The sequence below is a fragment of the Megascapheus bottae genome, chromosome 11, assembly GCF_031878675.1.
Source record: "Megascapheus bottae isolate mThoBot1 chromosome 11, mThoBot2.hap1, whole genome shotgun sequence".
NCBI classification, from domain to species: Eukaryota; Metazoa; Chordata; class Mammalia; order Rodentia; family Geomyidae; genus Megascapheus; species Megascapheus bottae.
The window spans coordinates 56,703,964-56,722,179 of record NC_143519.1 but is presented as its reverse complement, the minus strand read 5'-3'; the positions used below and the strand labels follow the sequence as shown (position 1 = coordinate 56,722,179).

Below are 18,216 nucleotides of genomic sequence, written 5' to 3'. Positions count from 1 at the left end.
GAAATCCACATGATTATATTTCTGTCTTCATGGAGCTCTGACCATGCCTGCAACATACAACAGTGGAATCTCCCAGGGCCGCCTTAAGCCAGAGTAGCAGTGGCTTCTCACATTCCTTAGGGATGGCAAACCTCCAAGGACAGGCTGGCTTTGACAACCAGGAAAGTCCAGCAAACTCTTCCTCCCCCACATTCTCTTTTCTCCTCTGCTTTGCCATCAAGCTGTCATGTGCGGTGAGGAGGGAAGTTTATAGACTCTAATAGCAGATTTCAATCATTGCATCTTTACACAGCAAGGATTTCATTTACTTATTTTCTTAATGGTTCCAAGTACCTCGCCTACCTGCAGTGACAAGTAAGTCAAAGTGCCTGGGTCAGCCAACACCTATCTGGCTCCTTTATTTTCCTTCCCTATCCCAAAGGTTGTCTTATTACATCCTCCAGAAAGAAGAGCTGGATCAGCAGCCTCATGAGAGGAGCCCCCAAGACACTGCATAGATGCCCAGACTTAAGATTCTGGGGTTTGATTGCCACTTTACTGCTGCCATTCAAGGTAGCCCCTAAGAGGCTACTGTCCCAAGGTTTGTAGCCTGTGTGCCTAAATGAAAGATTTATGAAGGGGAAGTGCTTCCCCTGACCAGAAACTGCCAGAAAGGAAAAGGGTCAAGGCATTATTTAGCACTTATTAACAAGTGTTAAATGTTATTTACTAGTCACTATACTATCCTAAGAGTTAGACTGAATCACAAAGAAGTGTTAGACAGTGGTAGGTGGCAAACCTTGGAAACACAGTCACCCCACAGAGCCTCTCCGCCCATCAGATCAGCAGGCCCACCCCTGAAATCTGGGCTGGACTTGCTTTGACTACCAGAATCTAGCAGTCATGTAGGAATTCCAGCCTCAACCATGAGCTCCAGTGTAAGAAAAGCCTAGCAGGACTACTGAAGGAAGAAGGGAAGACTGTGGAGACTGAGGCCTCCTGCCTAGGTCCCAAACTGATTACAGGAATTGAGGCTGACCAGGTGAGATTTGAAGTCACCAGCTAAGCCCAGAGCAGAGGTTTAGCTCCAGAGTATCCTAATGATATAATGACATGTTTAGGTAGAGCTTGTTATGTAATAACTGATGGCTTCTTTTGTTGTTGCTGTTGTATAGCTCAAGGCTTGTGCTCTACCAGTTAGAGCCACAGTGCCATTTCCAGTTTTCTGGTAATTAATTGGACCCTTATGGACTTTCATGCCCGGGCTGGCTTTGAACCATGATCCTCAGATCTCAGCCTCCTGAGTAGCTAGAATCCTAGCAGGTGTGAGCCACCAGTGCCTGGCTCCTGATGACTTCTTAATCTACTTAGGAGGCTGAAGAAGATCATAGTTCAATGTCAGCCTAGGCAGGAAAGTCCTTGAGACTTATCTCTAAAATTCTGGAAGTAGAGCTGCATGGCTCAAGTGGTAGAGCACTACTACTCTTGAGCAAAACAAAACTCCAGGAAGAGTGCCCAGGCCCTGAGTTCAAGCCTTAGGAATAGCAAAAATAATCATACTATAAACAAAAATAAAAGGGCCCGAGTAGAGCTCACCTGATTGATAAAAGGCGTTTGCCACCCTCATAGGTAGGGTGAGAGCATGAGGGAAGGGGAAGCTGCTGGATTCTTGGCAGTACACAAGAATCTTAGTTCCTTATTCCTATCTGACAGCAATGTTTCTTGGCAAAAGAGACACAACTGTAATGCAACTTGCAATATAAAAGTCACCCAAATAGAGGATGCTGATATAAGCCGAGGCATCACAGATATATCAGGTTTCAGACAGTATTTTACAGGGCCTACTAGGGCAAAGTAGTGTTGAACTGAGGCACACTGGAGCCCAGACAGGCCAACAGTAAGACCCTGGACAGTGTTTATTAGAGTAAAAGCTGAGCACTACATAGAGGAAGGTACAGTGAGGCGGCTATTACCAGCTCTGTTGCCATCTCAGCATTCAATTCTATTCACCAGTAAGCAGGACACAGACCTATTCCCCCAGAAGGCTTTCAGTTTGGTCATACTAGCTACTTGACCTCTTATTTGCTGTTTCTTCTGCTACTCTTCCAGGAAGAAATCATGGGGGGTGGCGGGGGGAGGGAAACAGCTTGTTCTACCTGTCACAGGTCTTATGATAATTTAGTGGACTTTTTCTTCTGTGGGTGTGCCTATACTAGGGCTTGAACACAGGTCTTGCAAGTTGTTCCTTCTTTAGCTAGCTTAGCTAGCTAGTTTTCTTTCTTTTGGGGCTTGAACTCAGGTCTTGCAAGTTGTCCCTTCTTTAGCTAGCTTGCTTGCTCGCTTGCTTGCTTGCTTGCTTGCTTCCTTCCTTCCTTCCTTCCTTCCTCCCTCCCCTCCCCACTTCCATTTTTTCTTTTTTGTAAACATTTTTACTGTTATTATAAAGTTGATGTACAGAGGGATTACAGTTACATAAGTCAGGTAATGAGTATGTTTCTTTTGGGACACTGTCACCCTTTCCCTCGCTCTCTCCCAGTTTTCCCCTCCCACTCTTATCCACAAATTGTACACTTCATTTTCAACAGTGTCTGCTTCATTTGTCCCTCCATTTCTGTGGCTTCTCTTTCCCTAAGACACAAACCAACAAGACAAAAGGAAAAGAAAACCAAAACAGCAACAAGGAAAAAGACAAAAAAATCTCATTATCACTTCCTGGAGTTATTTTGATAAATATTATTTCATATGGTCAGAGCTTTTTCTTTCAAGGCTAGTGCTCTACTACTTGAGCTACACAGCCCCATTTCCAGCTTTTGTCTGGCTCACTGGACATGACAATCTTTACAAGCTTTCCTGGCTGGGCTGGCTTTGAATTGCAATCCTTAGATGTCAGCCTTCTGAGTAGCTAGGATTGCAGTGGTAAAATTAGCCACTAGAACCTGACCAATTCAGTTCCTTTTACAGACTGGCAGCTGGGCAGGTACCTCCCACATTGTCACCCCTCTCCAAGTAGCCCACGAGCCATGGTTCTATTCCTAAAGGGTCATTTCTGGAGCTAGTATATCATCCCTTGGACGTTGGTAGGAAAACAAACCCTTGGTACCACCCCGGGGCCTACTGAAGTAGAAACGAAGGAATAAGATCTACACCTGTCATGTAACTGCCTTCTAGGTGACTGAGATACAAGAATTTGAGGGACTGGACCTCACCCATCTATTAGAATTGCTGGCAGCTTTGAAGCTACTGATGCTTTTGGTCCCACTTAAGATGCTACAATTAAACATCAGGAAAGCAGCTGGAGCGCAAGGTCTTTACAAAAACACTCCCCAGATGCTTCTAACAAAGAGCCCCTGGGCAGTAAGTAACCATGGCCCTGGAGAGAGGCAATGATTTCAGAGAAATCCCTTGGCAGGCAAAGGACTCATCAAGATCTGGCTGAAGGTAGCCTCCAGTTTAAGTGGTTTGGATTTGTATATAATAAAAGCGGAGGCTTTTCAGTGGTGCTAGGTTCACTTGAGGCCTCTTTCAACAAAAGAATCTGGTAATTGTTGTAGCTTTGCTTCTGTTGACCACATGGGTGGATCTGTGGCTTGAAAGGAAATCCCATTGACACCCCACCCACTAAATGGAAGGACAGAAGACCAGGCTAAGAAAAAAAAAAAATGACTGTGAGCTCTGTGCTAATGTGTGAAAAAGAGAGAAGCATTTGCCAAGATGTGCAATCATGAGGCAAGGAAGAATGCAAGAGGAAAAAAAAAATTGAACTCTAAGCCAAGGAAATATATGAGTTACAGCCACTCTGGCAGCCAGGAATTTGGAAGGACATTTACCACCTCTGGTTTTCACCACCAGCAATTGTGTTTTGGAAGCCAATGCTTCATAGCTCTTATTTCTGGTTAAAGCCTTAAAGCCTAGCTATTTAATGCCATTTTTACTAGTTTTCACTAAATCCCTATTTTCTAAGACCTTGATCTTACCACCCATGATTTGGTTAACCATGGGTTTTTCCTCCAGACCACAACTTGTGTTTACTTTGATTATGGATCCAAGTCGAAGACTGTGTAAAAAGGAGTTTGGAAGTAGGACACAGGTGTCCCAGCAGATGAGGCACAAGGCCAGTGTGGGAGCCAAAAAAGGCTCTGGCAGGTCTGTCTCTAGTCCCCTAGACAGACAGGTCCCAAGGATGACTCCACAGTCATCAATGATGAGAAGCTGGACTCTGACACCAGATGCTTCTGTTCCTATAGAATTGCATGCCTACAAGCACTAATCCTTTCTCTACTCTTCATCCCTCATACTCTGGTCTCTGGTGACTGGTGAACTCCTGAAAGCAGCCTTTTTGGGTCCACATGCAAAGATGTAGCATCTATTTTGTGTGTGTGTATGCATCTATACTGGGGCTTGAACTCTGGGCCAGAGCACTCTCCCTTAGGCTTTTCACAAGGCTAGTGCTCTACCACTAGAGCCACACCTCCAAAAAGCTAGCTTTTTGATGACTAACTAGAGCTAAGACTCTCAAGGATTTCTCTTTCTGGTTTGGCTTTGATCCTCATGTCTCAGCCTCTTGAGTAGCTAAGATTATAGTCATGAGCCACTAGTGTCCATCATCTTCTATGTTCTTAAAGTCCATAAAAGGCTTAAATTAAGAGTATCAAAAGGATAGCTACTTGGTGGCCCATTCAGATATTTGGTGAGAAGATTAATTTTCCCTCTCAGCACCTATCTCTTTTTTGAGTGGCTGTACCTTAATCATGGCATGTCACACTAGTCTTATGAACTGAACGCTCTGAGCCCCTACCCACACTACCCCCAGCCAAAGAACTACTCATTCAGCCCTGTGCAGGTGACTTAAACCTATAATCATAGCTAGTCAGGAGGCTGAGATGTGAGGTTCCAAAGCAGTGTGGACAGGAAAGTCTGTAGTCTCCAATTAACCACCCCAAAAACTAGAGATTTGGCTCAAGTGGTAGAGTACCTGCCTTAAGTGAAAAAGCCAAGCAAGAATGCAAGGTCCTGAGTGTTGTCTCCAACCCTGGCAACACACATGCACATGCACACATGCACACACACATACACACACAAAGACTTTAAAATGTTTTGTGTGAGCATTTAGTTCAATGTCAGAGAAATTGCCTATCATACTAGAAGCCTTAGGATGGATTCCCCAGGACTGCAAAGTAATATTGTTCATTTCATTTCAAAGGGATTTTTTTTTTTTGCCAGTCCTGGGGCTCGAACTGAGGGCCTGGGCACTGTCCTTGAACACTTTTTGCTGATGGCTAGTGCATTGCCACTTGAGTACAGCATCATTTCTAGTTTTTTTCTGTGTATGTGGTACATACTAGGTAAGCACTCCACCAGTAGGCTACATTCCCAGCCCCTCGAAGGAAATTTTAGCCATGAAATAATGTTGCCCAACAAATATTTTAACAATTCTTTTCTGGGGTAGAAGGAAGATACAAAGAAATGTATAATTAAAAATATTTTACAAAGAAATTTATAATTAAAAATATTTTAAAGTAATAATAAAAATAATATAATATGAATTTTTAAAAAAGAATAAGAAATTTGTTCCTGGGTCTGTCACTAGCCAACTGTTGACCTTGGTGAAAAGAAATCCCTAAACTTCTCTGGGATAGCTTTCTCATCTCTCACCTCAGTAGATAAATGAAAGCGGCGCCATCCAATGTGTCTGTGAGACAAAATCAAGTCTCCAAGGAGACAGCAATCAAGAAAAGGAGCAGAGATCAGGACCAGGTTCTAGATGACCAGCTTTACCAAGGCAGATGGGAAATCCCCCCACATCCGCCCAGCAGCAATGCAGGAAATCCAATCTGCTCTCTGCAGAGGACTCAATGGAACTGTTTCCTTAATGAACCCCCCCCACCATATCCCTAAATCCTAAACCAGAGGTTCTCCCCCTCATACACTATTCCTCCCACTTCCTTCCCCTCCTTCATCTGGTATCAGATCCAACCCGGTTTACTCTGGGCATCCAATGTGGGAGAGAATCCATCAGCCATCCTGGAAAGCATCTGGCAGGGATTCCCCTCATTCCTCACCAATCTCTTCAGCAGACTGAAACCATGGAACAGGATGGCCTGTTCTGTTCTTCTAAGGTTAAGTCCAGTGTAACAGATGTTTTTGTGCTTTGTTACCACACATAGTAATGTATTTTTACTTCCAAAAATAAAAATTAAAAAAAAAAAAAAGCCCGGTGTAACTTCACATGTTCTTCCTCCCTTGTCCACAGTGATAAACAACCTGACAAATGGTGTTTATTTGACATCACCTGCCCTACTATTAACCACACAGCCAAACCCACCGGAACCATAGGAACACCAGCAGGCTTCTTACACTCCCTCTCCATTCTTATGCCCACCTGCACTTGCTTCATATGGGTCCATTGTGAGCACTGGAAAAGCTGCTTTGTTATGAGTTCTCACGGGTAGAACTGCCCAGATAAACATCACCATAACTTTGCTATGCAGATAACTACACTCTGCATAATCTCCCATAGAGGTGTTCCTTTTTGAGGGGGAAGGGAGCCAATATAAAATCAAGTTTTTAGAATCAATCTTTTTCAAGTCCTAAATTATGCAGAAAGTAGATTTAGAAATGTTTTAATACGTTAAAAAAACACAAATTTTAAGTCACATAAAATATGTTTGATTTTTATGTAAGGGAATTCTTTTAGACTTAAATCTTCTTTTTTTTTTTTTTGAGACAGATTCTATGTAGTATAGAACTAATGATCCTCATGCTGCAGCCTCCCTGGGTTGTGACTATTGACATGTAGTACCACACCACATTTCTTTGATCAGATAAATGTTGGTTTAGAAGGAAACCATGGAACGAACACCTTTGGGACTGAGATGGCTTGTAGTCTTAGAAGGATAATTTAAGTGAACTTCTGCAGATAAATTCATCTTTGTACTTCATACTGAGATGAAAATTTACTGGCTGGAGCAGCTTGTTCAGCCCAGCTCTTACACACTCACTAAAGACCAAGTTAATTGGTTGGTCAAGTACAAACTTTATACATTGTACTAGTTGGGGGCGGGGGGGGGGGGGTAGAACAGTATGAAGTCTGGGAAAAGAGGCTCATGCCTGTAATCCTAGCTGCTCAGGCTAAGATCTGAGGATTGTGGTTTATCCAAGCAAGACAGTCCATGAGATTCTCATTTCCAGTTTGCCACCAGAAAAGCTGGAACTGGATCTGTGGTAGAGCACAAGAATTCAAGTACAACACATCCAAGCCCTGAGTTCAAGCTCTACACACACACACACACACACACACACACACACAGAGCAATGTGAACACAAAAGCAAGAGAAAACAAAACAGTTAATTCTCTCAGCTTATGCATCTATTCCGTGTGTAAATGTGAATTCAGTAGGGAGAGAAAAAGAGACCAATAGGATCTTGTTTTTTTAAATCATTGAATTTTAGAGTTTGAAATGGATGTTAAAAGTTAACAGTCTAGGGACCAGGAGTTTGGCCTTGTGGTAGAGTCCATGCCTAGCATGCATGAAGACTCGGGTTCGATTTCTTGGTACCACATACATAGGGGGGTTAAAAAAAAAAACTGGAAGTGGTGCTGAGGCTCAAGTGGTAGAGCTGTAGCCTTGAGAAAGTCCAAGGACAGTGCTCAGGCCCTGAGCTCAAGCCCAGGACTGGCAAAAAAAAAAAAAAAAGTTAGCAATCTAGTGCTAAGAATATAGGTCAGGGCTAACATGATTGTCTAGCATATATGTAAGGCTCTGCACTCAATCTCAAGCACAAATAAATACATAAATTTAATTTTTGCATTTTACATAGGAGAATAAGAAGTGTGATCATTGGAAATAGCACAGCCTATTCTGAACTTTCCAACAGAAAAAAATGTAATAAAACAATGTACTTAAAGTATTTTCAGTAACTACAAAAGACTTAACTATCATTCATTTGCAAATGACTGGGAATTGGTGAGGATTGTCTAAGATCCTAAATAGTTACCATTTAGATATACAATCTGGTAGGTAAAGTATGAACCTCACAACTCTTGAGAAAACAAAAGCAAATGCCATGCAAAATAAATTCTAATCAGAGAGGTATTATCACATTCAATTAGGAAGTCAGTATTCTTATTAAAGATAAGATTTGTCTGTGCAGCCCCAGCTGGTCTGGAATTCTTCACCCTCTAGCCTCAGCTTTCCTAGAGTCAGAATTACCATTATGGGCTACATGCCCCTTGTTATTTTGCACGCATTTAGATTAAGTATTGTTTAGTATTTAAGTATTTCAATTGTTTTGGTATTTCCAATTAGTAAGTTATGTTAGTTGCCCAAGCACTCAAGAAAAACAGGTGGGCATGGGGGAATCCCACCAGGGTTTGTAGCTTTACTTAAGAGAATTGCCTTAAAAGAAATAATGAGAGCTGAAGCAAGTGGGGGTAGGGGGATCTGAAAGTATCTGAATTGTATTTGTTGGAATAACTTTATATTCTAACATATTTGGAAATAGTTATATGTATTTTCTCTAGGGGGTAAAATGGCATTATTCCTGTATTTACTAGACCTATAGTTATGTTATCAGTTATGTATGTGTGGGATAAACTAAGTATTAAAAGAGTGTATGGCACCCAGTGGGGCTCAGTCTGAGTTGGGACTCAAGAGGAGAGCAAACACACACCTGATAAATCCACAGGCCGGTACTCTAAGGCTGGAGAAACGCAGCACTGACCGCTCTCCACAACCCACACACCTTCATTTCAGTTGAAAAGTCCTGGCTTAAAAGCAGGTAGCTAATTGCTTTACTATAAGCTAGAAAAGCCAGGTTTTCTAAAGCACACTTTGCAATGATGACCTGCCTAGGAACAGAACAGTCCCTAAACAAGTAAGGAGATTTTCACTTTACCAATGTCTGACTGCCTTTCTCCCCCCACCCCCCACATGTAAACTCAATTCTTTTTTAAATCAAAGGTATTCGAAGATTTCTGCCTCCACTGAAGAAATTATACTCAAGAAAAATAACAAGATGACCCCCTCACGATTCTGTAAAGTTTCCACTTCTCTGAAATGCCTAACGCATTAGACAACTGCATGCACCGTGTGACGGGCAGAAAACTTAGAAAGCTGCACTTGGCGCCTTTCCTTCTAGATTTATAGTAACACACCTAGATTTGCCTTTGTATACTAAACTCAAACCATTTTAATTCCCTAAGCAATTACATTTTAATATAAGCAACTTTGCAAAACAAAATATCTTTGTGGATTAGATGGTACGATATTTCAACTCATAGTTATTTTAGCGCCTTTCCCAACCTATGGATAATTCTCTAACAGTAGAACTTCATCTTGCTTCTCCAAGTCATTTGCAACTATAGTATCTTCGGTTACTTAACAAACGACCTCTTTCGTCTTCCCGCAGAGAAGAGTATTGGTTACTGGCTTTTGAGTTTAGTATGTTCGGGGGTGTTTTGTTTTTAAATAACTTTTAATTGTGCTGGTTTTTCTTCCCAGGCACCATCTCCATGGTTTATTTTCTGTAACCATTATTTTATTTCCTATCTTGCCTTTTCTCCGCGATGCTTACAAGAAAGACTACAAAATCTGGCTCCCGGTGTGCGCTGCCAGGAGAAGCAACCAGAGGACTGGCCGCTCCAGCTGCGCTCGGAGGTCTGCTCTGGCTTTGAACTCTTTGATGACGACGGTCCTCACCCTTCACTGCTTTTAAAAAAAAAATCCCAGGCTCTAGATGAGTCCACCACCCTCTTTTAAACTTGCAAAAGAAGGCCGGCCTGGGGGTTTGGACAGACCTCACTCATTCCTCCCACCTCTTGGTTTGGTTTCCAGCTGCTCCCTCTTTCTGAATGTAAAGACTAGGCTGACAATTCTGAGACCAGATAGCATTGGGGACTCGGCCTGCTGGGGTGGGTCAGGGTCGCTGATGTCTGCTCCCCCGCCAGCACCCTACCCGGGTGGCTGCACGCGTAGCGCAGCGCGCGGTGGAGAACAGCAGGCGCTCCTAAAAAGTTCCTGGGGAGAAGTGTGGTGTCTGAGGATCCAAGGATACCAGTGCTGACCCTGTCGTGAGATCCATCTGCACTCCGCAGGCACGCGATCCACCCTGTCTCGGCTCACCCCTTCGCTTCTCGCACAGCGAGTTCGTGGCCTGTGCCCGACATCGCCAAGGCCTGGGTCTCGGTCCCTTTCGGACCCCAAGTTGGCCGCCCGGAAACAGGCTCTAAGGTGCCCGGCGGGTCCCGCCGGTGCGGTGTTCCCAGAGCCTGGAGCGTGGCAGGAGTCAGCGACTCCTGGGAGACCTCGATCACCCATCCCGGCGCGCGACGCCACGATGGATCTGGGGGGTGATGCCTGCGATCGCCCCCCCAGACACTCGGAGAAGTTTATTTGGAGAAAAGGCACTGTGCCCCGGCTGCGCAACAAGTGTCCCCAGGTTCCCGCCGAGGCTCGCTCTCCCTACTTTAGCCTCGCCTCCTCGCGTGCCTCTTGGCCTGGATCCCATCCACTCTGCCCGGCCAGCGTCCCCTCCCCGCCCCGCTCGGGCTCGGGGCCCGGCCGCGCCTCACCTGTGAGCGGCAGAGCGCCGAGCAGCACGCACAGCAGGACCCCGGTGTCCCAGCAGCCGAGCATGGTGAGCGCGTCGCGGCCTGCTCTCCCGGTGCCCGCGCTCCCCGAGGCCGGGCTGGTCGCACGTTCCGCCGCCACCCGCTCCGCACTCCTTCCCCGGGCGGCCCGAAAGCCCCTTGTCCGGCAGCTCCAGTCAGGAGACAGCCACTTCCCCCACCGGGTAATCCTCGCCGCCAAGCGACCGCAGGGCGCAGCGCACGAGCCCCGGAGCCCGCTCCGAGTGGCCGCAGCTGCGAGGAGAAGCCGCGACGAGCGTCCGCCGGGTGCGCTCCCAGCCTCCCGCGGACCTCGATGGAGAGCCGCCGAGGCCGCCGGCGACTTATAACCTGTCCCCAGCCCACTTCCTACACCGGCACCTCCTTCCAGTGACGTCAAGGGGTCCCCCACCCCTCATCCGCCTCCCCACCTACCCTCTTCTTCCTCTCGGGCTCGCTTCCCTGAGGCTCCGGAGAGGGGCGGGGGCCGGCCCGAGCGCGCGGCCCGGGGGCCGAGGACGCGTGCAAAGGCGCAGGTTGTGCGTGTGCCCGGGAGCGCGCTCCCTGGCAGGTTCAGGGTCTTTGCTCGCTGCCCTCCTGCCCTCCCCCTGCCCACCGCGCGCAGGAGATCCTAGCCTCTCCCTCCACCCGGCTTACTCAGCTTTGGGGGGAGAAGGGGGGAAAGGGGCGCCCAAAACTTGGAAGGGGACAGGGATGGAGTCGCATCGCCCGGCCCTCGGGGCGGGAAGTCCAATTCCAGGGAAGCCGGCCGCGCCTCCGAGACGGTGTCCTTGGCACGGGGAGACGAGGCGCGATCGGGCCCTCTCCGCTCGTTCTAGCCTGGTCTTCCCGCGCTGTCCCGCCGTCCCTGACCCCGCCAGGCTGTCCTTCCCGAGACAGCTAGGAAGGCGCCAGAGACCCTCTGCCTAAGGCACTGGGCCGGGAGCGTCCGAGGGAACCGGACGCTTGGCCGGGCATCTTCGGGAAGGGCTGCGCACCCGCTCCTGTCCCAGGGGAGGGCGTCTGTGTCTTTTTCGGCTGCACTGATGCCCCCGCCCAAGTCACTTCCTCCACCCTCCGCTTCCTAGAAGCGAACCAAGGAATACCAGGCTACCTTGCCACAGCCAACGCGTCCAACTTCTCCCTGGTAAAGGACCCGGGAACATGAACGTTATTTCCGAAATGTTGGAGGGAGGGAGAGAGGAAGGAAGAAAAGGAAGGAAGGAAGGAAGGAAGGAAGGAAGGAAGGAAGGAAGGAAGGAAGGAAGGAAGAAGGAAGGAAGGAAGGGAGAAAGAATGAAGGAAGAAAAGAAAGAAAAGAAAGAAAGAAAGAAAGAAAGAAAGAAAGAAAGAAAGAAAGAAAGAAAGAAAAGAAAAAGTGAAATGGCTTTTGGTGACAACTTCCTAGGCAAGAGCAGCGACTCGTGTTTTTCTTGGAACAACATTGGGGGAAATAATGGAAGGCATCAGATCTTTGGCGATGACATTAATCCCACGTTGTTCCTCAATTATGTCTCCATGAGCTCAAAGGCTGAGGTCCCCGGCTCCCCGGAGCAGCCCAGTCTTGTCCAACTCTACAGGGTTGTCAGCTAGCCATGATTTAAAAAAAAGGGGGGGGGGGGACAGTGACGGCTTCTAAAGGCAGCCAGTGACTCTCCCAGGAGGACTGGTCTTCCCTGCCTAGGAAGGTGGCATAGTACAAACTTGCCACCTAGAGCCTAGAGGAGCACACAGCCCGGGAGAGGCCGCGACCACCTGCACCAGAATCCAGTCTTCACCTGAGGGCCCAGGTTCCCTCGTTTTCTCCCGCAGGTTCACCTGCGTGCTTCCCCAGCCATTACCACGGCCCTGACTGCAGAGTCGGGGGAGAAGGTTCCCTGGTTCTACCAACAGAAGTTTAATTTACTATGTTGCTTTTTTTCCCCTCAAAGGCTGTTTGATTTCCTTTTGTTATTTGTTTATCCTTAAGTAGTTGTATAAAGGGTTTTCAACACTTCAGTTTGCCAGTGCAATGCATCTTGGTTAATTAAATACCCAAAGACACTTCCCAAACCTGCTGCCAGATAGGAATCTGCATCGAGTTTGTGAGCCAGTACAGGTATTCAAAGCACATCTGAGACAGCCCCTACAATCTAAGATGCTCATCCATGGTGCTACCACATGGATCTGATATTAAAGGATAATGAAGTCCTAATCAAGTCTCTCTTAGATTTAATAGGAAAATCATGTTGCAGAAGGTATGCCCCCCCCAACTGTTTTGATTTTGTTACAAGTTGCAGGCTTTTAATTACTGTCAATATGCCTTTTAGTCACATGAACCTTTCATACCGAACTCAGAAAGTGGTAAAAATTGTTAGGAGGTTTCATTGGTGACTTCATTTTTGCTTGGGGGAGGGAGTTGGGAAAGGTATGACTCTCTCAACCCTTTCCTGAGGGAGATAATACCTTAGAATAATGAGCTACCGGGCTCTTCTAAACTAAATCACTCATGAAAGGTTTTATAGATAATACTGATGGAAAAGATCAAATTCAACACAGGCTGGTGGGTATAAAAAGCTATTGAAGTTAGACTATCTGTTTGCTTCCTGTCCCATACAAAAGAACATTTCAGCTTCTGTTTGGTTAGCAAAACCAGACACTCTCTTGTTATCAGCTACAAACATTCTCTTGAGCTTGCTTTCTCACCCTATTCAGGAACACATTGTTGGTACAACCAACAGCTTTAATATTCAAGGCGGAATAAAAGTGGCAGAGCATCCATGGCAAGAGGAGAGATTCAGGAGTAGTCTTTCCACCATGCACCAAGCATGGATCTGCTTAGATAGTGGTCATTGAAGCTGAGCTCTAGGAATTCCATCTCCAAGTAGGTAGAAGGTTCTCCAAGCAAAAGGAAAAAAAAAATCTATTGCTATGTACTTACTACATAGCACAAACAGCATCTCACTAAGCCCCTTTGTGAACACACCATGTTCCTTCATCTAAGAAACACACTCTCCGACATCTTGAGTGGCTTGGCTTGGAACTGTGTTTTTAAACTATCTTGATTTTGGTTTTTTTTTCATTTTGTTTTGTTTTGTTTTTTGTCTTCTCTTTTTTGGTACTAGAGATGGAACCCAGGACCACAACAGTTTGCAGGCACTGGTGACTTGTGCCTGTAATCCTAGTATTCAAGAGGATAGGATTTGAGGATCCTGAAGCCAGTCAGGACAGGAAAGTCTGTATAAATCTTATCTCCAATTAACCAGCAAAAAGCCAGAAGTACAGCTGTGTTCAAGTGTTAGAATGTCAGCTTTAAACAAAATAACTAAGGGATAGTGCCCAGTTCCTGAATTCAAGCCACAGTACTAACACCAATATCAATAACAATAACAAAAAACCAGAAACAACCAAATAATAACCCTGACAAAACTTATTTCAACTCACATGTTGGATCAATGGATCATTTTCTGGGTTTCCTTTACAATCCTCTCTTATTTAGTGTTCTTTCTTAATGCTCATGAAAATGTATTGCCTGCTTAGAAATCTATGGCCTGTACACCTGTCTTTGGCAGTTTAACTGCTACTTGAATGACAGTTCTTTTTTTTTTTTGCTAGTCCTGGGCTTAGGCTCAAGGCCTGATCACTGATCACTGTCCTTGGAGTTTCTCAAGGCTAGAGCTCTACCACTTTAGCCACAGTATCACTTCTGGCTTTTTTCTATGTATATGGTACTGAGGAATCGAATCAGGGTCTGCATGCATGCTAGGAAAGCACTAGGCCAAACTCCCCACCCGAAAGACAAGTTCTAAAACTTCCAGTTTCCCTTTGAAGGTACTAGTTTATTACCATTTCTTCCAGTAAAATCCTCAGGATTGAATATATGTCTCAATTAATTACTTTTCTTCTCCTAAAAAAAAAAGTTTGTTTTCCTGCCAGGCAAATAGGAAAAGCTTGTGAGAAGGCTCAGGGGTAAGTGAGGAGGGAGAAGGATTTAGATGGAAGAAACTAGAAGAGGAAGGATGCATAGATGGCCTTCAAAAAGATGACCAGTACCATAGCACACATGCAGCACCAATTCTGACACCACTGTCCAGGGGCCACTGCCCTGCATCCTCTCACTCTTGTTTCTGTGCAGAAATGACTCATTGAGTGCTCTGGCAGTTTTTTGGGGCTGTATACCCTAGTTCATGAATACTAATGTGTCCTACTCCTGCTTCTACTCGAAGGGGCCATGACAGAGATGCTTTCAGAGTTATCTGAGACCGAAGGAGCCTCTTCTGTCTGTATCTTCCTATCTAGAGCTGCTGGCTAAGACCCCTACAGCTTTTCCATGGGAGCAATTGTGTTTGGACACAACATTATATGACTCACTGCAGATGGCCATTCACATCTTCTTGAGGCCTGATTCACTCGAGTTTATCTTCCCAGCCACTTGAACTCATTCTCTAATATGATAACGTGTCTTCCAGTCATCATGAAAAATCATGTAAGAGGGCTGGGAGTTTGGTCTAGTGATAGAGTGCTTGCCTAGCATACACAAAGACCTGTGTTCAATTCCTCAGTACCACATATATAGAAATAGCAAAAATGGTGCTGTGGCTCAAATAGTAGAGGTCTAGCCTTGAGAAAGTCCAAGGACAGTGCTCAGGCCCCGAGTTCAAGCTCAGGAATGGCAAAAAAAAAAAGTTCTCTAAGAGGGCCAGGAGCATAGCCTAGTGGTAGACTGCTTGCCTAGTATGCCCAAAGCACTGAGTTTGACTCCTTGGTACCACACAGTCAGAAAAGGCCAGAATGGTGCTGTGGCTTAAGTGGCAGAGTGCTAGTTTGAGCAAAAAGTTCCCAAGGACAGTGTCTAGGCCCTGAGTTCAAGCCCCAGGGCTGGCAAAAAAAAAATCATGTAAGAGGCTGAGGTGGGTGACTCACACCTGTAATCCTAGCTATACAGGAGCCTGAGAGCTGAGGATCCTGGTTCAAAGGCAGGCCTAGCAAGAAAGCCTGTAGGACTCTTACATCCAATTGATCACCAAAAGGCTAGAAATAGAGGTGTGATTCAAATTGGTAGAATGCTAGCCTTGAGTAAAACTGCTAAGGGACAACACCTGGGCCCTGAGTTCAAGCCCTGTACATGCACTAAATAAACAAGCAAATGAAATGTAATATTTTAGAAAGTTGACATATGAGAGAATGGTAATTTCATCTGGAGCCATAGTGGTGCCTCTGGGGTATTTTATGGTAGTGTTTGCTCATATAGCATGCTTTTATTTTTCATGCATGTATACATTTAATAAGTTTAATAGCAGCAAAGTTTCTGTGTTATAAATGATTCCATGGGAAAGGAACATGTCCTGGTAGAGTGCTCACCTAGCATGCATGAAGCCCTGGGTTCAATTCCTTGGTACCACATACACAGAAAAAGCCAGAAGTGGTGCTGTGGCTCAAGTTGTAGAGTGCTAGCCTTAAGAAAGCACAAGGACAGTGCTCAGGCCCTGAGTTCAAGCCTCAGGACTGGCAAAAAAAAAAAAAAAGAATAAATGACTTCAAAATAGATCTAATTAGACACAGGAATGGTTATCAGCCAGTTGGGTGTGCATGTGTGGGTATGAACACCCATGCACACACAATTACACTCAAAACTCTTCCCTTTGAACTTCCCCAGGTCAGTCTTGCAGGGACCTCATGGAACAATCAGTCGGTAATGATCATGTCATGGCACAGGATTCAGGAAATATATTCTTTCATTTAGTTGAGTAAGTCTTGACCACCTGCCCCTATTACAATACTGGGCGAGTTTGCATGAAAAAGTAACATGGATGATGTAACAATTGCCCTAGAAGACCTCACAGGGACTGTGAGAAGGCCAGACTCACATGACACTGTAAGAAAACAATTCTAAGGCAGTGGAAAGTCAGACACAGTCACGAATGCCGAAAGGGCTGATTCATTATTAAGCTGAGACATGTTTTTGAGGTAGCAAGACCTTCATATCAGCAGGGAGAAGGCATTCTGATCAAAGGAAGAGGAAAAAAAAGCATTGGCTATCGGAGGAAGAGTGTGGCGATGAGATAGCTGTTAGAGATAGAAAGTGCCAGAAAAGGGGAGGTGGGAATCTCAGTGGATGAGCTTGAGAACCATGACTAGGGCCGATAGGTATAAAGTGGTTTCATCTTATCTGTACCGAGAAGGGGATGGCTTTAGGATAATTAGAATGGCAAGATGTGCCAGGAATCAGTGGCATACACCTGTAATCGTAGCCACACAGGAGGCTGAGATATGAGCATTATGGTTCAAAGCCAGCCTGGGCAGCAAAGTTCACAAAACTCTTATTCCAGTTAACCACCAATAGTCAGAAGTAGAACTGGAATTCAAGTAGCAGAGAACTAACCTTGAGCAAAAAGAGCTAAGAGAGAGTATGAGGCCCTAAGTTCAAGTTCAAGCTCCAGTACTCAAAGAGAAAACCAACTCTGAAGGAGAGAAGGCAAAGCCCAGTAGAAGCCAAGGTTCCATGGAGGCCTTAGGGAAAACTGAGTGTGGCCTGCTGAGGAGGAGTGGGTAGGACTGATTTAAGCTAAAAGTGGGGAGATAACAAACAAAAGCAAACTACTCTTAGGGTTTCTGCTTAAGTTTAGCAGAATTTAATAAGATATTATAGCTGAGGTTCAAATATTGTGTTGAACTAAAAATGCAATTGATTGCTTTACTGAAATTCTGGGTAAGATCTCATGTGTATATATATGTATGCATACATATCTAATATATACATATGCAGAACTATAAATATATGCATACACATATAAATGTATATATTGTAATGTACTATGCATTGTATGTATAATATATAATTTATATTATAGTATATAGTAATACAATGATTATAATTATATAATACACATGTACATAGTATATAATATAATTTTAACATAATATAAATTATGTATATTATATGTGAGCAAATATATTATATGTATGTACATGTATGTACATGTGTGTTTTATGTGAGAACGATTTTAAATAGATAGATCATAGATACCTGGATACAAAAGTAGATAGGTTGTTGGTATGTATGTAGATAGACAATAGAGACGAGTCGAGAGATGTACCTGCCTCATGCTCTTGTATATTGCTGGGCTCTGACTAGTAAGTTCATTAATAGCCACAAAGCTAATTGCCCCTTCTGAGTGGGTAGTGACGAGCAGAGTTCCCCATCAGCAGCCTTCCTTCTTCAGAAGTCCCCTCAGTGCAGACACACTCCGAGAGAGGGCAGGTCTGCTGGCTTCTGAAGTGGAAGACCTGCCCTTTCCTTCCTGCACCTCCTCCAGGCTTCTCCTAGTAGGGTTTTCATGTCTAGGAGTAACAGTAGATGCACAAACCTGGACAGAGCCCCGATATGTCCTGCCCTGACTGCCAGCCCATCACACCCAGCACCAGCCAGGCTGCAGTGACCCGATCTGTCACTCCATCACTGCCCCGGGGGGCAGCACCTGGCCCAGTCAGATTCATGACAATGGTAGATCCTAGGCCCTCAGCCCTACCCCTAGAGGAGAGGACTGAGTACAAATGGTTTTAGATTTTATTTTTCTGTGAAGTCGAATTCTAGCTAAATTAGAGCATTGCCTCCACTAATTCCCTAAAAAGCTAAGCTGCTTTTTCAGCAA

At 45.1% G+C, this 18,216-nt stretch overlaps 1 protein-coding gene across 1 annotated transcript in view; it reads right to left on the bottom strand.

Annotated features, from left to right (window-relative positions):
* Flt1 (fms related receptor tyrosine kinase 1) overlaps window positions 1–11,035 on the bottom strand; it is a 180,783-nt gene extending 169,748 nt beyond the window's left edge. Inside the window, exon 1 of the mRNA XM_090342332.1 lies at window positions 10,550–11,035. Within this exon, the coding sequence (XP_090198458.1) occupies window positions 10,550–10,613 (64 nt within the window). The 5' untranslated portion in view covers window positions 10,614–11,035. The remainder of the gene's footprint in view (window positions 1–10,549) is intronic.
* Window positions 11,036–18,216: the final 7,181 nt, after the last annotated feature.